General features: G+C 48.3%; 1 protein-coding gene across 1 annotated transcript in view; it reads left to right on the top strand.

The window, feature by feature from the left end:
* HSD17B3 (hydroxysteroid 17-beta dehydrogenase 3) overlaps positions 1 to 21,116 on the top strand; it is a 58,541-nt gene extending 37,425 nt beyond the window's left edge. Inside the window, 10 exon segments of the mRNA XM_010358146.2 lie at positions 375 to 450; positions 2,543 to 2,650; positions 3,963 to 4,030; positions 5,653 to 5,688; positions 8,843 to 8,877; positions 10,006 to 10,067; positions 10,070 to 10,086; positions 11,097 to 11,162; positions 15,057 to 15,206; positions 21,006 to 21,116. Coding sequence (XP_010356448.2) covers positions 375 to 450; positions 2,543 to 2,650; positions 3,963 to 4,030; positions 5,653 to 5,688; positions 8,843 to 8,877; positions 10,006 to 10,067; positions 10,070 to 10,086; positions 11,097 to 11,162; positions 15,057 to 15,206; positions 21,006 to 21,116 — 729 coding nt within the window.
* The last annotated feature ends 823 nt before the right edge of the window (positions 21,117 to 21,939 follow it).

Raw genomic sequence — 21,939 nt, 5'->3', positions numbered from 1 at the left:
AGCTGAGCCCATGAACTTCAGAGAAGCACTTTCAGTTTGTGGTCCTGGACAATGAAAGCACTTAGAAAAGTCCCCGCACACAATAAACACACAAGTGTTAACGCCTCTCATGACGGCCTGCTAGTCAGCCTGGCCCATGGGGGCTGCGCTACTCCTAGCCCAGAAAGCTTTGTCACATTCTGCACACTTCAACCCAGGTGAAGCAGCCACGCCACCCTGCCAGTACACGCACAGCCTCGGGACCCTGCCAGTACACGCACAGCCTCGGGACCCTGCCAGTACACGCACAGCCTCGGGACCGAGTCACCTCGACTCAAACCCTCCCTGTCTGCTCACCATCCTTGTCTCTTTTGGTTTTTCACCCCCACTCTCAGCTAGCAAAACGTGGACTCGACGTTGTGCTTATTAGCCGGACGCTGGAAAAACTAGAGGCCATTGCCACAGAGATCGGTGAGTGACCCCCCAAATAAGGGAGATGTGTGTGGAGCCCACCAACCAAACCTGCTCCCACCCTGCCAGTTGACATACTTGGCATCCCCCCATCTGCTCTCAGAGCCTGGGGCACCAACTCTCCTGGGCAGCCTGGTTACAAAGCAGAGGGCGGGATGGAAGGTGTCACCTTCAGTGCACACTGGCTCTGGGAGCCGGGGGAAACAGGAACCAGCTGAGGCACAGATAGGTCCACTTTCTCCTTTGGGGTGGTGCCTTCATCGCTAGATCAGCTCTGCTCATCCTTGAGGCCCTGGCTGCCTGGTTGCTTCTGCCACTCCCTTCAAAAGCAAGATCAGTGGCCGGGCGCGGTGGCTCACGCCTGTAATCCCAGCACTTTGGGAGGCTGAGGCAGGCGGATCATGAGGTCAGGAGATCAAGACCATCCTGGCTAACACGGTGAAACCCCGTCTCTACTAAAAATACAAACAATTAGCCAGGTGCGGTGGCGGGCGCCTGTAGTCCCAGCTACTCGGGAGGCTGAGGCAGGAGAATGGCATGAACCTGGGAGGCGGAGCTTGCCGTGAGCTGAGATCGCACCACTGCACTCCAGCCTGGGCGACAGAGCGAGACTCTGTCTCAAAACAAAAACAAAAACAAAAACAAGATCAGTGTTTGGGACTTCCCTTCCCTATGCCTGTGCTCTGCTCCTGGCAGGAGGATGAGCGACAGTGCTTACTGGTGTTTGTCAGATTTTAAAAACAGTTTTGATCCAGGATCATCATGTATGGACGTGGAGGCTGTACACTGTACAACCCTGAGGCAACTTTTGTATCACAATGTTTTATTATTATGATTTGCTCTGAAGTGTTCTTTTGTTAATAATGATAATCATATTTCTTTTGGGACCTTTGAATTTTAATAATTATTAATTTAATAATTAATAAACTCTTTAACTCAAAGGGATGAGACGTTAGTTCTGGAGACTTGTGAAGACCACTGGTGGGTTGTCAGGGGTGAGCCTTGTCTCCCTGGGGGAGATCTGGGACAGGAGATGGGTGTGGGAGGTGTGGGCTGTGCAGTCACACCGTGGAGTGCAGTGCCCTTGGACCCATGAATTCTGCTTTTGTTCTGTGTCTGGATATCAGAAGTAACTTTGACTAGGACTGAGACAATCCTCAGTGTTTGCCTCACAATGCTGAAATGTGCTTTTTATCATCCTTTTGAAAAGTAAGTAGTGTCTTTGTCCTGAAAGCATTGTCCACCCCCAAACTATGCCTCAAGATTGCTTGGCCCACAAATACCAGCTAACTCCAAAGCAAAGCAGCTCACCAAGCTACTGGTAAACTCTGCTTGTTGCTTTCACATCTGCCGGAAAACTCCCACAGAAGGCAAGTGAACACAGAGTAGTGGGGAGCGCATTGAACTTGGAGTGATCAGAGAGTGGACGGTCTTGGGTATGTTAGTTAGCTTCTCTGAGCCTTCATTTTCTCCTCTGGAAAATGAAAACCATAATGTCTACTTTAGAATGTGGTAGGGACGATTTACATAAGACATCGTGTATGTAAATGCTCTGTGAATGCTAAAGCATTGGACAAATACAAAGAGTTGGTGGGTCTGTGTGGAGGAGACTTGACACTTATGAGCAGAGGCAGTGTCAGACCTTGCTTTTACAGCTGTCAGTCTGATGTCTCAAACTTGAGCAAGCAGCAAAGTCACTCAGAGGTGTGTTAAGCAGGTGGCTGGCTGGGCTTCACCCACAGTTTCCGATGCAGTCGGTCTGGGATAGAGCCCGAGAATGTGCATTTCTGACAAGTTTCCCTGTAACCCTGATGCTGTGGTTTGTGGACTTCACTTTGAGAACCGCTGCAGTAAATCTCTCTTAATGCATATACGCATCCCTGCAGTAACTCTTAGGGACATGTAGAAACCACCATTCACCAATCTCTTAGCACCTCCCAGCATTTACCCAGTGCCATCTCCCATTTCTGTTTGGGGCAATGGGCTGTCCTCTTCAATGTCTGCTCAGGTAATACAGGAGCACTGGTGGAAACTTCACGGGCAGGGGGCATCTGGATCCCTGTTCATTAAAAAACTGTTATCTCTCATGTAGAGCGGACTACAGGGAGGAGTGTGAAGATTATACAAGCAGATTTTACCAAAGATGACATATACGAGCATATTAAAGAAAAACTTACAGGCTTAGAAATTGGAATTTTAGGTGAGTAAATTGCAAGATGCAAAGCTTGTTGTAATACATCAGTGAAATAACCTGACACTGATTAGTGACACCTGATTATTTCATGGTGATTTATACTGAAACCATGACTATATTTTAAGCTATAGCATTAAGTTGAATATCAAAGCACACTTCTTCTAGAGGCATCACTGAATAAAAAAATTTATATATTGGTTTGCAATGTATCAGACATATATATTTCAACCCCCAACTATATTTTCTTTTTTTATTTGAGACGGAGTCTCACTCTGTTGCCCAGTCTGGCGTGCAGTGGTGCGATCCCAGCTCACTGCAACCTCCACCTCCCAGGTTCAAGTGATTATCCTGCCTCAGCCTCCCAAGCAGCTGGGACTACAGGCACCCGCCACCACGCCCAGCTAATTTTTGTATTTTTAGTAGAGACAGGGTTTCACCATATTGGCCATGCTGCTCTCAAATTCCTGACCTCGTGATCCACCCACCTCAGCCTCCCAAAGTGCTGGGATTACAGGTGTGAGCCACTGCACCCAGCCGGACCGACTATATTTTCTAATATTAAAATGAATTGTCTTTTATGGAACTGGTGTTGACATTTGGCAGAAAAAGAATCCCAGAAACATTGGCTTAAAGGAATTAGTTTAGCAAACAAACATTGCTGTGATTGATCCATGAAATGCTGTATAGTTAGTTGAGAATTGACTCTCTTATTTAGAAAACAATATAATATTTGTTTCTGTAATGATTTACAGACAAGGTATTTTATGGCCATGTGCACAGTGCAGTGTTTATAGTATACACAGAAGAAAGTCAAATTGGATTTCTAAACCTTCTGCTGAATTTTAAAAATAATTACATTTTTATATATGAAAGTGTACAGTATATCATTGCAGAAAAATTGGAAAGAATAGATAGGCTGATAAAATAAATATGAATCTCTTAAAATCCCAATACTCTGAGATAGCCTTTTGGTGCATACTTTTCTAATCCTAAACACACACATATTTTCAAAACCGGAATTATACGTATGTGCTGTTTTGTCATATATTTTTAAAAAACTTACATCATGCATCTTCTCCCATGTAAACAGCCCAGTCATAGATTTTTAATGACTACACTGCATTCCAACATAGGACAACCCCATGATTCACCGATGGTGTCTCCTACTATGGGACAAAATTTTCCCTCCGGTTTCCTCACTGTTATCAAATCACGCTGCGATGAACAACCTTACGTGTCAATCTTTTTGCACATGTTTCTTTGTGAAAATCTGCCACCTGATCTTCTGACACATTTTTGTTTTGCTTCTTTCTGCCAGTCAACAACGTCGGAATGCTTCCAAACCTTCTCCCAAGCCATTTCCTGAACGCGCCAGATGAAATCCAGGTAGACTTGTGCCCTTCTGTGTATACTTTCCTCTTACCCAGGTTCTGGGTCCCCTGGCTGGGTAATGAGTCAGGCCCGGGAAGGAGTGATGGAAGCGTGCTTCCGGCCGAAAGCCTGGACTGTCTGAATTCAGGCCCCCTTTTCTCTTCACCTGAGCACTCGATCCATAGTCACGAGTACCACTTTTCATGATATCTCTGGGATAGGGACATCTTCCTTCTCTGCACATCAAAACGTACCTGTCCATTGTCCCATTCTTTTGGGGCGCTGCACTCCACTTTATAAAGGGTAATTCTGCCTAACACGTTCGCAGCTGTGACCACACATGGGAGAAGACCAGCTCTTTGGCTTTCTCTGTCTTCCCAGGTACCAAGATTTGTTTAACTTTTAGTGTGAGGGAAGTACATGACACAAACTCTGTGGCTGGCAGGATTGTAAGTTCAGTAAGCTTGACTCAGACCCATGGCTGCTGTTGTTGGTTGGGAGTATATTTTTAATGGATTTAACAGTCCTTTTTTTTTTTTTCTTTTTGAGATGGAGTCTCCCTCTGTCGCCCAGGCTGGAGTGTAGTGACATGATCTCGGCTCACTGCAACCGCCGCCTCCTGGGTTCAAGCTATTCTCCTGCCTTAGCCTCCTGAGTAGCTGGGATGACAGGCATGCACCACCACGCCCAGCTAGTTTTTGTATTTTTAGTAGAGATGGGGTTTCACCATGTTGGTCAGGCTGCTCTCAAATGCCTGACCTCAGGTGATCCGCCTGGCTCGACCTCCCAGAATACTGGGGTGACAGGTGTGAGCCACCGCGCCCGGCCGCATTTAACAGTTTTTGAAGGCACAATTCGTTGACCCTTCCTTAGGCCCTGACCTTTGGAGTCACAGGGCTACAGCAGTCTGAACAGGCCCTCATGCTTCCATTCCCCACGTCTGCGGGTATCCTGCAGTCCTGTGTAAGCCCCGAGTCTGCTGCACCGGGTGATAATGCCAGACTGCTTGGGCGCTGCTGCACATCCTCACCAAACTCCTCTCAGGACCACACATCTCCTGCGCGGGCTCTGTCTCCCACACTCTGTTTCTGGCACAAGTCTATGTCTCTCCAAGAAGCAAGTTCCAGGGTTGCTCCTCTGCCTCTGTGTGTCTGTGTTTGTGCTCGTGTCTGTGTCCATCCTCTTTTCCTTTCTCTTTATCTCGGGTGATTCTAGTGGGTTCTTTACCTGCCCTCCATAGCCCAGAACCTCTACCTTATATTGTACAACCATCTGCCTTTCTGTTCTCCTAGACTCACATATGCTAACCCCTCTTCCTCCAGCTGGGAATGGAATAGCTCCCTTTGAAAAACCGTATCTATATTCCTCCAGTAATATAGTTCCAAGTTTTCCCGGAAACTCTTAATTGACGTCTAGTCAACATGACATAGGTACAGAAGGACAGAATGGGAGTCAGATGTTTCTTGATGCTAGTGCATGCTTGCTGGAAGTCAGTTATGAGCCTAATTTGCAGGGTGAATGATGAAACCGCTCAGACATGCACTTTTGCCCTCTTCATGGTTCTTTAGCACTGACTACTTTCCAGGAGAATTTCTCTAATCATCCGGTTGATGTGTGGTTGTGATTATTTATTACAGAGCGTCATCCATTGTAACATCACCTCCGTAGTCAAGGTATGTGATCAATATATGTGCAAAATGCATTAACATGTAGTAGCTGTTGAAGTTTGGCAACTCAGGAGAATTGTGCCCGTCCACTGTAGAAGCAGCATTCTTTGAAATCGAACCGCACTTAGTTGTGAGGCCGTGTCGTGGTCTTGTAATTGTCCTGTTCTGTTTTTCATCTAGAAAACACAGTAATGGATTCAACTCTCCCTTGTATCTGAATTCTATTTCTGCTTTCAGTTTTGTCACACGTCACAACATATTAAGCTTGATGATGCTGAAACGTAGTCAGGATTCAGAGACAACTTAAAAAAAATTAGTATCTTCCTCTAACTTTAGGCTTTGTAGATAGAGGAAAGCTTACTTTGGAAAACTGACGGAGGGCATGGCTTGCATTTTCTGAACTTTTGTTGTTCAATAAATATTTGTTGAATCAAAGCTCAAGTTCATCTGTGTTCTGGTCCCAGCACAGCTACTAATTAGTCGGACAGCATTGGACAAGTTATGTAGCCCCCTTGAACTTGAGGTTCTGCATCTGCTATTAAAAGGCTGTGGATTGGCTGGGCGCGGTGGCTCAAGCCTGTAATCCCAGCACTTTGGGAGGCTGAGGCGGGTGGATCACGAGGTCAGGAGATCGAGACCATCCTGGCTAACATGGTGAAACCCTATCTCTACTAAAAATACAAAAATTAGCTAGGTGTGGTGGCGGACGCCTGCAATCCCAGCTACTTGGGAGGCTGAGGCAGGAGAATCTCCTGAACCAAGGAGGCAGAGGTTGCAGTGAGCCGAGATCACACCACTGAACTCCAGCCTGGGTGACAGAGCAAGACTCTGTCTCAAAAAAATGAAAAATAAAAATAAAAATAAAATGGCTGTGGATCAAGAGATGTCTTAGGCACCATTCAGCATTCAAGTTCTTTGATGAGGGTCAGCTGCACAAAGATGTATAGCACGAGTCCCTCAAAGCTATCCTATAGAGACCATTTAGAGAAAGGTACTGTTTAAGAATGGACGCAGCTTGCAGCTGCGTGACTTGGTAGATGAGGATTTTGTGTGAATGACGTGTCCCCCTTCCTCTGGGGACAGAGCCCTCTTCCTCTGCTGGGCACGTGGCTTGTGAGTGAGCTCTGAGCTCCCCACCTGCACTAACCCCACAGCTGGGCACCTTGCTCAGTACACAACATTCACAGCTGTATATGGCAGCCTTGGTGACCACTCTGGAAGGTCAGTGGGACTGCAGGGATGAGTAAAGTCTGATTCCTGATTTCAAGGAGCTGGGACCCTGGTTGGAGAGTAGCGGAAGACTCAGTCTCACCCATCTGAGCACCGTGGACTGGCAGTAGGGGAGGACAGATTTCCCAAAGAAAGCCAGGCTGCTGTTAAGATAAGGAGGGGAAATGGAGGGAGAGTAGACAAAAAAAAATTTTTTTTCAGATGGGTAAGTTGAGCTGACAGCAACTCTTGGTTGTTTTTCTGTCAGCACGCTGGCATTTTATGGTTTCCTGCTCAGTTGCTATGGGGTACACACATCTTTTTATGCTTAGCAATTGATGGCTTTTTGGAGCCCCCAGCTGATGCAATTATGAGTTTTGTGTGTCTAACTGTCATCTGTAGCCTCACCACTAAAGTCTTTCACGTTATTTTACAACTGACCTTTTAGTCTTGGGCTGTTTGATCATAGGCATTTCCCAAATGTACTTGACAACCCTCTGACTCCTTTAGCAGAGAAATGCTTTGATTTGTTTAAAAAAATTATGTATTGATAAACACTAAGTTCCCTAAGTAACAAATAATATAAATTGAAGTTTAGCTTCTAAGTAGACCATGCCCCAGTGAACCTTGCTGGTTAGAAGCGTGACTAGAGAAACTGCACTATTTCAAAGGAGCCATCTGGAGATGGTCGAGTGCTCTTTCGGGGCAGGGATGGGAGAATATGCGTTTGGGGGCAAAGGGAAGGTGGAATAAGAAACTGAATGTTGGAAGCCTTGAGGCAGGGACCCACAAGATTCAGTGTTGTCTCTCTAATTGGGATCATTCAGCCAATGGGTCTAGTGAGTTTGTTCGGGAGGCTTTGAGGCAATGTGGGTGCTGGCTGAAAAGGTTTATACAATATTGCTAGGAAGCCATTCACGGAAAGAGGGCTGACACCATCTCGCCCCTCATCCTCCCTCTTCTTCCTCAAAATCCAGTGTTCCACAGGCAGCCTAGTGGTTCTAGAGAGCCCCTGCCCCCGCCCACTGCCCTGGCCCCTGGTCCCCCAGCAGCAAAGACATTCCCTGGAGGCTCTGAGACAGGCTGGGGCCTGGCCTGGGAGCGGGCACCTGCGAGGAGCTGCTGCAGGGCCCCTAGACAGTATCGAGAAATGGGCGGTCTGTGTCTTCCAGTCCCCAGGTGCCTTGATGTCTCTGCCCCTCTCCTTTCACTTGGGTCCCTTGTCTCAAACCTGCTGCAGTCAGGCCTGATTCTGGTCAATTTTACCTCAGAGAACACTTCAGTCCATGGGGTTGCCTCTTCCTTCGTTTGTAGAATGTGCACCTTGTAATTTTGAAACAAAAGGTTCTTTTAGGCTCCCGAAATGGCAGAGAAGACCTTTTCAGGGGTCTGTAGGCTGGGAGGGGGAAGGGGCTTCTCAAGGCTCTTGTAATTCCGATACACAGGAGTGGCCACGTGCTGTGTCCACAGAGCTATTTCACAGCCCAGCTGCAGGCTGAGTAAGCAGCTGCTGTTGAATTGAAGAGGTGTTCTCTCTACAGAGTCTTGTTAGGTTTCCGCATAGCTCCCCAGTTCCAACTCATGGCCAGTCCACTTTGGCCTGTCCGGCAGAATGAAGAGTATCATGGGAACCTCAGTGTTGGTCCCACAGCTGTAAGCCAATTCGCCCAATTTTTCACTGCCCTCTTTTTCCAGGAAGACATTAGCTTTAGGCGGAAGAAACCAGAGGCCCCAGAACAGCCTGTCATTTGTCTAGGTTGGCTGCTGTGGGTTCCAGCCAGACTCTAATGTGGCCAGAGTGACCTCCAATGAGTGCCAGCAATTTTCAAGGCCTTCTGAGAAGATGAGGCTCTTTCCCAGCTTCCTCCCGCTCTCCCTTCCCCATTCCATCCCGCCCCCTTGCACTGTTACTTAGTTCCTTGTCGGGCTTACCTTTGGCCTTCTCTTGTAGATGACACAGCTAATTCTGAAACATATGGAATCAAGGTAAGGCCTTCTTCAAAAAAGTGTGGAGCAACATGGCCTCCCTGCCCTGGCAGTCAGCTAACTCGGGGACTGGGACACAGAGTCCATCTGGCTGTGCTTTAACAAACGATAACAGCTACGATGAAAGCACACGGTGATTATGGGAAAAAAACATAACGTTCTGGGCCAGGCCACCTCTGCAAATAGACAATCTCACGTGAAGGTTAAATGTAACACTATTGGAGGGACGAAGAGAAGGGCAGTTTCAACACGCACTAGATTGAAGAAAAATTAATTAATGTTGAGTGTAAAAGAAAACCTCAGAAGTTGTCCTGAGATCACGACCATCTCTTTGTTAGGAATTGCAGCTTTTGTCAGAAAGAATACTCCGATTTAGTGTGAAAATGGCCGCTCTGTCAGCTCCTCCACTGATTGCATATTTACGTCACCCTATTCCAGTGAGCATTTGGGAGGTGGTTCTTCTCAGGTGGTGTTCGTTAAAAGCAAATGCTTGATAGCTTATCTTCTCTAGAGGGAGAAGGGGCTTGGCCTTGGATGCTAATTTGCAGTTTCTTGTCCCCTACTCCTCTATTGAATCCGTCTAATTGGGAGGGACTAAGGATACTGAGTTTCAAAAGGACAAGTGAGGCTCCTGGAGACTGGCATAGGGTATCTGTGTGAGCAGGTCCTGGACTGTGAAATTCTACCCAAGACAACATTCCAGCATGTGACATCTGTCCTGCTGTGGGTCCGTGAGGCCAAAGGGACCGGCAGCTCACGTGGTCACATTTAGGGGCGAAGGATTCCCTCCCCTTAAATCCTGACCGAGCTGGTTATCAGTATTTTGGTGGAGAGGCCTCAGCTGTAGCAGGGCCTCTGTCTCCAGGATCAAGCCCCTCCCATTCTGTGACGTCACATAACCGCCAGGTGGCATCTCTGTGCGGCGGAAGTTCAGGCATCGCTGTGTGGCGCCCTCCGGGGGAAGGCGGGGGAAGTTCACTCACCGTTCTGAGAAGCAGAGCCCCCAGCACAGGCGGAGGCCCAGAAAGGGCAGAGTCCGCAGTGTTCACACTGGCCCCTTTGTTTTCTTTGTACCCACGGTCGGGTAAGGCAACAAAGCCATGGGAACTTTGCTTCTTTGCCTTTCAGGCGGAAAGGTCTCATCCTGAACATTTCTTCCGGGATAGCCCTGTTTCCTTGGCCTCTCTACTCTTGTACTCAGCTTCCAAGGTGAGTGATGTCATGACTTCCAAGTCTCTTCCTTCGTCCTCTTATTTCTCCCAGTTGGCAATTTCCTTTGATCATCTGGCAAGTAGATGGAAAGGTTTGCCTGGAGACGCTCTCATATGTGCAGGGCTGAGCTCGTCATTGGGAAGCCCAAGAGGAAATTAGAATAAAGCCCCTGCTCCCGGCACATGAAGGAAGCCCTGCGGTGCACGACCTGGCCAGCCTCCGGGGATGCCAGCCCCACTCACCTCCTCTGGGAGCTCTTGCCGTCTTCCTGCTGACAAGTGACACTGTAGCTTCCTTCCAGACTGGGAGGTCTAGCCTGACCATGCGCTCGTCATAAACACAGCCTGAGGAGGAGGGAGCGCTCTACAGAGGAGGTTAATACATGCAGTGGCCCTAGGGATGGGTTTATCCCAAAACAGGCATTCTTGCTGAGTGGGGGGTCCTCTTCCCAGAGCATGAAGTGCTAACTCCCATCAAGACAAGCTGGTTCATTTTTTCCCTTACTCTCTTTCTGCCCCACTCTCCAGCTTCGTGAAGGCATATTTGACCAAAATTGTGTCTATTTACAGTATGCAAGGTGATATTTTGATATATGTATATGTTGTGAAATGATCAAGTCAAGCGAATTAACATATCCATGACCTCACATATTTACGGTTTTTTTTTTTTGTTTGTTTGTTTGTTTTTGGTGAGGACCCCTGAGATCTACTTGCTTAGCAATCTTCCGGTATGGGGTCTATGATTGTTAGCTTTTGTCACCATGCTGTACAGTCGATCTCCAGCACATATTCACCCTGTGCAGCGGAAACTTCGTACCCTCCGTACCCACCGTACCCTCCGCACCCTCCGGACCCTCCGGACCCTCCGTACCCACGGCTCCCCACTCTATTTTAAGGTCTACAGATAGTGTCTCTGCAGTGCCCCTTGAAGTCAGAGGAAGTTGGCTCTGACAAGGGAGCACACTCTGGGGCCTCAGGTGTCTCAGGTGTTTCTCCTTCTTGCTCCAGGCGTTTGTGTGCGCATTTTCCAAGGCCCTGCAAGAGGAATATAAAGCAAAAGAAGTCATCATCCAGGTGAGGTGGGCGGCTGTGAGTCCTTGGGAAGGGTTACTCTGGACCTCCTGCAGGCTGGGGCCACTGTCTCCTACGGGCCTGGCTGTGCACGTGTGGTCAGCAGGAAGAGCTAGGGAGGCCATGTGGGCTTTCGGGGCGCCTCAGTCCCACCTGCTACTGTGGCTTCTGCTGCCCTCCCCAACACGCTGGGTGCTGGAGGAGGAAATGGGGGAGGGGAGTGGCTGCTCAGAAATGCTGTGGACCTTCTTGCTACCTGACGCTTCATCCGAGCAGACATTAGGGTTGTTTGTGGCTTCTCCTCTCTGACCCTGGCACAGGACACAGGCTTATGTGGGAGGAATTCTGGAGAAGAAGCAAACAAAACTGGGCACTTGATCCGAGTTGGAGCGAGGGAAGGGGCTAGTCACCGGGGGAGGGGCCCTTCTGCGATGGGCCACAGAGGTCGCCACACTCTGGTTCTTGAGCAGGTGAGGAGGAGGCACTCTGCTTCCCTTCCACCTGTGTCGTGGAGATGACCTGTCCTCACCTGGGCGGAGCTGGGCTGTCACTGCCTGCTGCAGGCTGAGCAGTGTGATTCCTCAAGTGTCAGTGATTTATTTGTGCTTTGTTCAGCAACAGAGTTAGAGTTAGGTAGTTTCTGGAGTGTAGAATAAACAGAGTGTTTGTTTTGTTTTGTTATTGTTGTGTGGGAAAAAGTTTTACAATATACTATTAGAAATGAAAGGCACATTCAAAATTATATCTTGGAAATTATTGCTGCACACACTGATTTTCAATTAAAATATCCAGTGAGAGTATTTTAGGCGGCTATTCCTATAAACCAGCCAGCTACAGGGTAAAGCTTATTAAGTAGGCAGATATGAGTTAATGGTAGGAATTTGGCCAATAATATCATTTCTGAGCCATAGTGAGTGGTTGTAACAGCATTGCCACCGTGTCACAGTCCCTTTTTCTGCCATGCAGAAGCCGTCTGACCCATCGGAGGGTCCTGCTTCCATGCTGGGGTCTCCATGCTCCCATCCCAGCTGAAGCTGGGGTTTCTCTTTTGCAATGCTGCAACTCTGTCTGGGCTAAGTTTGCGGCAGTAAAAAATAACCCCTAAAATCTCAGTGGCTTAAAACAACCAAGTCCTATTTTGCATTCACGTGACATATCCACTGTGGGTTCACAGAAGGCGTTAGCCCACTGTGTTGACACAGGGCCCCAGGCTGATGGAGCAGCCGACATGCCAGAGGAAAAGGAGTGGGAAGTTCTAGTGGGTCCTGCTTTGACAGTGAAGTGCTCTGGCCCAGAGATGACACATCTCACCTCTGTTCATAAATCACTGGCCAAATCTGGTTGCACGGTCGCACACAGCCACAGGGGCCAGGAAGTGCAATTCAATTATGCATGTGTCTGGAAGAAGAAGGAACCAGGAATCCTTGGTGATTTCTAAACATGAATGATCATCACAGCCACCTGCTTCCTAGCCTTGTGACCCTCAGCAGCATCTTATCTTGATCCTCAGGGCACAGCTGCAGAGGTAGTGGGTACCATGGAGCAGCAGGGTCAGGAGGAGATGTGGGTGGGGAAATGGTGTCCCTTGTCTCTTCTCTGATGCAGAGATCTTGGAGGTGCTCTTCTAGCAAGGAGGAGAAAGTGAAAAGACTGTGATCTTTCAAAAACCAGTTGGCCTCTCCGAACGCACACATAGTTGGTGCTCAATAAATATTTGCTGAATGAATGAGAAAGCATGTACTGTGGAGTTGGGTTTGAATTTCATCCCAGCTCTGCCACTTATCATCTGAGTGATCCTGGTCAGCTTGTTTAAACTCTGTGAGCCTCAGTTTTCCCATCCATAAAAAGGGGCTTATAATGCCTGCTTATATCTCTGGGTTATAGTAAAGATCTAATGAGGAAATAGGTACACATGTTTGAACAATATTTATTGAGCCCCTATTTTGTACATACAGATGTTTTGTCAACCCCAAATCACTTAACAATGAAAATACTTATCATTACTTCCCTATCTGGAAACTGTGGTGGAGAAAGCACCCTCCTTATATTTCTCAAAGAGTAATACTTTGAAATCCTTGAAAGAAAAGTGTTATACAAATTAATCATGCTTTAATTTCCATAGGAACCTGCTCATTTGGATTAACTGACTCATAATTGGGTTCAATTATGAAACAACGTAATTCCAAATGTGATGTGAAGATAAACAAAACCAAAAACAGTTTTGTGGATATATTTTTTTTTTTACTTTTTCTCCTTCCTTCCTTCCTTCCTTCCTTCCTTCCTTCCTTCCTTCCTTCCTTCCTTCCTTCCTTCCTCCCCTCCCTCCCTCCCTCCCTTCCTTCCTCCCCTCCCTCCCTTCCTTCCTCCTTCCTTCCTTCCTCCCTCCCTCCCTCCCTCCCTCCCTTCCTTCCTCCCCCCACCTCCCTCCCTCCCTCCCCTCCCTCCCTCCCTTCCTCCCCTCCCTCCCTCCCTTCCTTCCTCCCCTCCCTCCCTCCCTCCCTTTCTTCCTCCTTCCTTCCTCCCTCCCCTCCCTCCCTCCCTCCCTTCTTCCTTCCTCCCCCCTCCCTCCCCTCCCTCCCTTCCTTCCCTCCCTCCCTCCCTCCCTCCCTTCCTTCCTCCCCTCCCTCCCCTCCCTCGCTTCCTTTCTCCCCTCCCTCCCTCCCTTCCTTCCTCCCCTCCCTCCCTCCCTCCCTTCCTCCCTCCCTCCCTTCCTTCCTCCCCTCCCTCCCTTCCTCCCTCCCTCCCTGCCTCCCTCCCTCCCTCCTTCCTTCCTCCCCTCCCTCCCCTCCCTCCCTTCCTTCCTTCCTCCCCCCCTCCCTCCCTCCCTTCCTCCCCCCCTCCCTCCCTCTCTCCCTCCCTCCCTCCCTTCCTTCCTTCCTTCCTTCCTTGATGTTGCCCAGGCTGGAGAGGGGCAGCATGATCTTGGCTCACTGCAACCTCTGCCTTCCAGGGTCAGTGGATCCTCCTGCCTCAGCCTCCTGAGTAGCTAGGACTACAGGCACGTGCCACCGTGCCTGGCTAATTTTTCTGTTTTTAATGGAGATGAGGTTTTGCCATGTTGCTCAGGCTGGTCTCCAACTCCTGGGCTCAAGCAATTGTCCTGCCTTGGCCTCCCAACATGGTGGGATTACAGACGTGAGTCATCACGCTGGCCGTTTTTCTTTCTAAAGATGCCAAACCCTTTGTTCTGGGAATAAGGTAATAAAACCCTATTACGGATCCCTATGCCAGGCCACAATGTGGTTAGATCACAGGTGGAAACATGGCGTTGGGTTTTTAGGGCACAATGTGTGATTGTTTTTCTTACCACAACAGGAAAAGGTTATGAGGTATGTGCCACTCTTGGTTCCTAACTGAAGTGTGAAAGTGGGAATCCAAAGTGCTTTCAGGTGCTCCAACTTTGGTTATATGTATTAGAAACAAACTTCTGAGATAGAGTTGCCACATTAAATACAGGACCTCCAGTTAAATTTGAATTTCAGATGCCTATGAATGGTTTTCAGTATGAGTATGTCCCATGCAGTACTTGGGGCACGATTGTGCTGAAGTGATTTTCATTGTTTGAACTTCAAATTTAACTGGACGTCCTGTATTTTTATTTGCTGTCTTGCAACTCGGTTCTGAGAGAGAGACCCGAGTTCTTCCTGTTCACGCTGTGTGTTGGGCAGGGCATTTGGGCCACCTGATGTTGGCCGGCTAAGTCCTCATCTTGAAAAACCAAATTTTTGATTCCCAGCTCTGTGCCAGTTCTGTGCCTTTTTCCACTGAAGATCTTAAAACCTTGCCTAGGAAGAGAAGGGTCGGGAAATGGTGGGACGGGGTCTTGAGTGTTAATTTCTCAGAGTCTTCTTCCGGAGTGGATTGCTTCTGTGCCATGGTCTTTGTTTCCCGTTGTAGGTGCTGACCCCATATGCCATCTCGACTGCAATGACAAAATATCTAAATACCAATGTGATAACCAAGACTGCTGATGAGTTTGTCCAAGAGTCACTGAATTATGTCACAATCGGAGGGGAAACCTGTGGCTGCCTTGCCCATGAAATCTTGGTAATTGATAACTTCTCCTTTCCTTGAAGCCAGGGAGGGAGGACACGCAGGTGGCCCTGGCAGGGCTGGGCTAGCTCTTCCCTGCTGCTGGAACACTCATCGATGCATTGGGTATGCTCCCAGCAGTAAGATAGCCGGGGACAAGGACTACGTGGCAAGGTGGGGAGAAGCCAGAGCCTGAGAGCTCAGCCTTTAGATAACCCCCAAGTTGGCAAGTCTCATTCTTGGCTGCCTCCCTCCTCCCTCAGAAAGGAAGGTGGCTCCCAGGAGCTCTTGAGCAGGGAAGACCAAGATATATGGTGCTTCCACGTGGGGGCTGCTGTCTTCTCTGACCCTGTATTCCAGTCAATGTTTAGCTATCAGCCCTCCAGGGAAAAAAGCAAAACCAATACAAACCACTTTGCCGTGTAGCGTTTGACTTCTATGGTATAAATACTCCCAGCATGGCTGAGTTTAAGCCACTGGCATGACGCTGTGTGCGTGAATTCAGGAGTGCGTGGTGCACAGGGGGCTCTCTCTTTTTTAATTTTAATTTTACTTTAAGTTTCGGGATATATATGCAGAACGTGCAGGTTTGTTACATAGGTATACGTGTGCCATGGTGGTTTGCTGCACCTATCAACCCATCATCTAGGTTTTAAGTCCCACGTGCATTAGGTATTTGTCCTAATGCTCTCTCTCCCCTTGCCCCCCACCCCCTGACAGGCCCCGGAGTGTGATGTTCCCTTCCATGTGTCCATGTGTTCTCATTGTTCAACTCCCACTTATAAGTGAGAAACGCGCTGTTTGGTTGTCTGTTTCTGTGTTAGTTTGCTGAGAATGATCACAGTGGGCTCGTATGAGTGAGTACAAGCCAGCTCCAGCACGCCACAGATCTAGCATATGGCACAAGAGGCTCTTACCACTCCTGGGCTGCTTTTTAAAAAATTTTTTTTTGAGACTGAGTATCACTCTGTTGCCAGGCTGGAGTGCAGTGGCGTGATCTCAGCTCACTGCAACCTCCACCTCCTGGGTTCAAGTGATTCTCCTGCCTCAGCCTCCCAAGTAGCTGGGACTATAGGCGTCCACCACCATGCCCAGCTAGCTTTTGTATTTTTAGTAGAGATGGGATTTCACCAAGTTGGCCAGGATGGTCTCGATCTCCTGACCTCGTGATCTGCCCGCCTTGGCCTCTCAGAGTGCTGGGATTACAGGCGTGCACCACCGCGCCTGGCCTGGGCTGCTTTTAAAAACAAACACAAACATGAAACAAAGGTAGATTTGAGTATTGCTCACTAATACTGAAACAAACGTAACATTGGCATAGCTCTGACTCTGGTCCCACCAAAGAAAGTCAGATGGGGTTTCCTCACTTACCTACCAGTCTGCCAGCTTCCTCCTCTGTCTTACTGGCTTTTCTACTGTGGGAATTGGAACTCTCTTTCCCTCTCTCTTTCATGGGTGCTAGAAGGATTTATGGCTCCATGTGCTAAGTCTCCCAAAGCATTGCTTTATCTGCTGGGACTTAAAGAAGACTCTGGCAAGAGATACTGCATTTTCTTTCTTTCTTTTTTTTTTTTAAGACAGAGTCTTGCTCTGTCTCCCAGGCTGGAGCGCAGTGGTGCGATCTCAACTCACTGCAAGCTCCACCTCCCAGGTTCACGCCATTCTCCTGCCTCAGCCTCCCGAGTAGCTGGGACTACAGGCGCCCGCCACCACGCCCGGCTAATTTTTTGTATTTTTAGTAGAGACAGGGTTTCACCATGTTAGCCAGGATGGTCTCGATCTCCTGACCTCGTGATCTGCCTACCTCGGCCTCCCAAAGTGCAGGGATGACAGGTGTGAGCCACCGCGCCCGGCTAGATATTGAACTTTCTCACAGGATTACTTGCTATTTTTGTGTAGAACCTCAACAATGTGCAGGATCACCAGTGTGACTCACACAACAAAGCAGACACACACAGCGAATATAAGGTCTTTACTTTTTCTATTGCCGATCTGGTCTTTTTCCAGATCACTACTTGCTGCAGGAAATTTCATCAAACATCCAATGAGTCTAAACTGAGTTTGATCTCGTCATCTCAACAGGCCATTCAGTCTGTTATTTAGGGAGAAGTGCTCAGTCTTCCCTGGAGCCTCCCTTCTTCCTGCCCCCCCCACTAGGTGGCGCTGGGAGAGGATGCCTCGTGGTCCATGACGGTCCTTCCGTGTGTGTGGGCTGGTGTCCTGGGTGGCTGTTCACCTTGCTGAAGTTTATGTCTGTGGAGGATGAGGGAGATGAACCTTTCTGTCCTTTTGACTTGGCCAGTGGATGCCCTGACAAGGCCTCCCCAGCTACTGAGGGCAGCAGACTGCTGCACCCTGCCACATCCCCCTCCAGCTACAGGCACAAGGTCCATCTGTAGCTTGGATCCATAGAGACCTCTGGCTCTTATCTCTACATCAGCACCAACGTGGACCCAGGGAAGCTGGGAAAACCAAATCTCAGCACCTATCTCTCCATGCTGAGATAATTTCCTGTGGTTGCACCCCAGAGAAGTGAGGGCAATGGCTCCTCCTTTGCCCTCAGTGCCACCCTTACTCATGTATCACACTTCTCCATCCTTTCATGCACCAGGCCTTATCCTTCAACCCCCAGCCTAGGCCCAGAGCTCACATCGAACGGAGGACACACTCTGACCATGCCTTTCTCTTTCTCTCCTCCCACTTCCCACTCTCTCCAGGGAAGAAAAACTACATTTTTTTTTTTTTAAATGGAGTCTTGCTGTTGCCCAGGCTGGAGTGCAGTGGTGCAATCTTGGCTCACTGCAGCCTCTGCCTCCCAGGTTCCAGCAATTCTCCTGCCTCAGCCTCCTGAGTAGCTAGGATTACAGGTGTGTACTGCCACACCTGGCTAAATTTTGGATTTTTAGTAGAGACAGGGTTTCACCATGTTGGCCAGGCTGGTCTCCAACTCCTGACTTCAGGTGATCTGCCTGCCTTGACCTCCCAAAGTGTTGGGATTATAGGCATGAGCCACCGTGCCTGGCCAAAACTACATATTTCTTGTGCACTTTCTTGGTGTCACAGCTTAGCCCTCTCCAGTGGGGATGGCGTCCCTTCCATCTTCAGGAGCACGCTGTGACCTTAGTCCTCCAGGATGCTGATGGCTTAAACAGAATTCATCAGCATCTGAAAAATGTTTCCTTGTAGGAAAATAAACATTTTATTTTTATAGAAATAGAATAAAATTTTATTTTATCTCGACACAGGGTCAAAGTTGAATATTTTATTTAATTTTTGACATAGCCAGGTTGCCCAGGCTGGAGTGCAGTGCAGGATCGCAACTCACTGCAGCCTCTTCGAACTCCTGGGCTCAAGGGATCCTCCCACCTCAGCCTCTGCAGTAGCTGGGACTATAGGCACAAGCCACTACATCCAGCTAATATTTAAACTGTTTTTATAGAGACTGGGGCTCGCTTTGTTGCCCAGACTGGTCTTGAACTTCTGGGCTCTAGCGATCCTCCTGCTTTGGCCTCGCAAAGGGCTAGGATTACAGGTGTGAGCCACCATGCCTGGCCGGAGTATTTTCTTGACCTTTCCTTTTAATTTCTTAGATAACAGATGCTAATTTCTTCAGGCAAACAGTTGCCAAGAACAGACCAGGAAAAGGAGTTTTCGTGCCTGGTGAAGCAGGAGAGAAAATAAATGAAAATACAGTAATCATTAAAGCCAATTTCGAGTTTGCCAGGATTTAGAAAGATCATTGTATCTAAACAGAGAAGCAATCATGTAGAATCAAATGGTAAATAAGCGACCCTTTTATTACCAAGAGGCCAGGCAAAGATAGCATGCCCTCCACCCACAGGGAACATGGGGCTGGGACCGAGGCAGGAATGGAGCCCCTACCTACAGAGACCCTGTCGTGCTGGAGGCTTCATGCATGCTGCCTCGCTTAGTTGTATTAATAATCTTGGGAGACAGGTCTTAGAGTCGCCCTTTTGCAATGGAGGAAGACAAAGCTCAGAGCTCCAACAGCTGGCCCGTGACCACCCAGCTGGTGATGGTGAAGCTAGAATTTCGGTCCACTTTTATCTGCGGCCACAGCCTTTTCTGGCTCTTACATGGCCCTTCCAGGATGGGAGGGGGTAGACAAAGATGGAGATGGAAGAGGGACTCTTTTAGGACTTTTTCCAGGGGGCTGGAATTTTAATTTATGTTGCTTATTTTCTTTATGGCTGACCTCACTATGCCAAAACATGTTGTTCAGGACCGAGCTACTGAGAGGGCTTGATTTTGCTGTGAGATAAGAAAGTTCAGAGAGAAAAATGAAGTCCTTGAGGAAGAAGCTGTGTTGATTCAGCAACGTGGCTAGTGGGAGGAGAGGTCAGCTTTGGCTCCCAGAAGCTGTCACTGGTCCCTTGTCTTCGAATATCTCAGAGGAATGCAGAGGTCTGAGGATCTGAGCTGGCTGACAAAACATGAATAACTCCCCCCGAAGCTCAAGCTTTCCTCTGGTTGGAATCCCGTTGTTCTGTAGGGAGTAGGTGGATTGAGGCATGTTGGATTAATAAAGTCATGCTGTGAACAAAATGATTGTTTCCGGGATCCTGGACCCCAGAACTGTGCAAGACACAGTTGCAATTTGGTGGCAAGGAATCTGCCAAGGCCTGTACCTTGAAAGAATCTTTCTACAGCCTGAAATGCATTGAGCTGAAGGCTTCCTCCTCTTTGAAAAGCAAGTGCTGCATGTCGATAACCCACACCTTTCTGTGACTGACTTCCATTCATCCAGGCTTCGCGTGTTTGCTTGGCACCCACGATGCCTTGGAGTTGTGCCAAATGATGGAAAGCATTTCTGATTCTTTCCTGGATCCTCACTTTTATTTATTTATTTATTTATGACAGACTCTCACTCTGTCACCCAGGCTGGAGTGCAATGGTACGATCTCAGCTCAATGCAACCTCTACCTCCTGGGTTCAAGCAATTCTCCTGCCTCAGCCTCTTGATAGCTGAGACTACAGGCATGCGCCACCATGTCTGGCTAATTTTTGTATTTTTAGTAGAGATAGGGTTTCACCATGTTGGCCAGGCTGGTCTCGAACTCCTGACCTCAAGTGATTCACCTGCCTTGGCCTCCCAAAGTGCTGAGATTACAGGCATGAGCCACTGCGCCTGGCCCAGGATCTTCATTTTAACAGAAGCTTGGTAGAAAGGACTTGAAGACAAGGGGGGACATACTCACTAAGAGAAAGAGTAAGTCAGGAGGTGGTTAACACAGAGTTCTCTTCATTTAGAATTTCCAGGCCAGGCACGGTGGCTCACACCTATAATCCCAGCACTCTGGGAGACCAAAGCAGGAGGATCACTTAAGCCCAGGAGTTTGAGCACAGCCTGGGCAACATAGTGAGACCCTGTCTCTGAAAAAAAAAAAAAAATTAGCTAGGCATGGTGACACACTCTTATGGTGCCAGCTACTTAAGAGGCTGAGGTGGGAGGATCCCTTGAGCCCAGGAGGCTGAGGCTGCAGTAAGTCGTGATCATGCCACTGCACTCCAGTCTGGGCGACAGAGCAAGACTTTGTCTCAAAGAAAAAAAATTCCTTAGGGCTGATCCTACTAGGTCGTCCAAAGGAGTTTAAAAGGACTGGCTCCTTTGGTGTCTGAGAAAACCTTGTGTGCTGAGAAAGTGTCACGAGACCCTTAAACTTTATCAATGACATAAAAGGTTCTGGGGCTCCACTTTAGTAGTCAGAAAAAAATGTTTTTAAAGACCACAAAGATGAACTGAGGTACTTGTCACTCCTTCCTCCCCAACACTGACGCTTCTTTCTGTTTAAGGCGGGCTTTCTGAGCCTGATCCCGGCCTGGGCCTTCTACAGCGGCGCCTTCCAAAGGCTGCTCCTGACACACTATGTCACGTACCTGAAGCTCAACACCAAGGTCAGGTAGCTGGGCGGCGAGGAGTCCAGCACTGTCTTTTCCTCACCAGTCCCATGCTGGCTGAAGAGGACCAGAGGAGCAGACAGGCACTTCAACCTAGTCTGCCGAAGATGGAGGGGCTGGGGTCATACACGCATAGAATACACATTTTTTGCCACTTTACTTGAGTCGGAAGATCTTTGGGAAAGCTGTGGTGCCCATCTGTGTTGTCGTCCGGAAGTGCCCACCTGTTCTCAAACAGGGTTCCTGAAAGACCCAGGAAATTGGTGTGAACCAAAAAGTGTCTGAGACAGATCTCAATCATTTAGAAAGTTTATTTTGCCAAGGTTGAGGATGTGCACCTGGGAAGCAGGTTGGTGCCTTTCTCCAATGATGATTTTGAAGGCTTCAATATTTAAAGGGAGAATATTGGGGAAAGAAGAAGAACCTTTGGAAAGGTGTGGGGAGATAAGAGACAAGCAGTTGCATTCTTTGGAGTCTTTGATCAGCCTTTCACCAAATACACAATTCACTTGTGGGAGGGGGTAGAGGAAAGTCACTTATGCTTTGTCTAGCTCAGTGACTCTACTTTTTTACATCAGAGGAAGCAATCAGATATGCACTTGTCTCAGGTGAGCAGAGGGATGACTTTGAGTTCTGTCCTTTGTCTCCATCCTGTGAAGACAAGTGATCAGTTTACATTGTCAGGATAAAATTCAACAGATTCATTTTAGGGTAAAGATCTTGGGACACACAAGGAAATTTCCTAGTGGGCAAATTGTGAGGGAGGTCTGTAGCTTTTTTTCTTTGTAGTCATCCTATTTAGAACCAAAATGGAGGCAGTTTTGCCTGA

Source organism: Rhinopithecus roxellana, chromosome 16 (genome assembly GCF_007565055.1).
Source record: "Rhinopithecus roxellana isolate Shanxi Qingling chromosome 16, ASM756505v1, whole genome shotgun sequence".
Classification (NCBI taxonomy): domain Eukaryota; kingdom Metazoa; phylum Chordata; class Mammalia; order Primates; family Cercopithecidae; genus Rhinopithecus; species Rhinopithecus roxellana.
The sequence above is the reverse complement of the archived record's forward strand: the minus strand, read 5'-3'. Positions and strand labels throughout refer to the sequence as shown.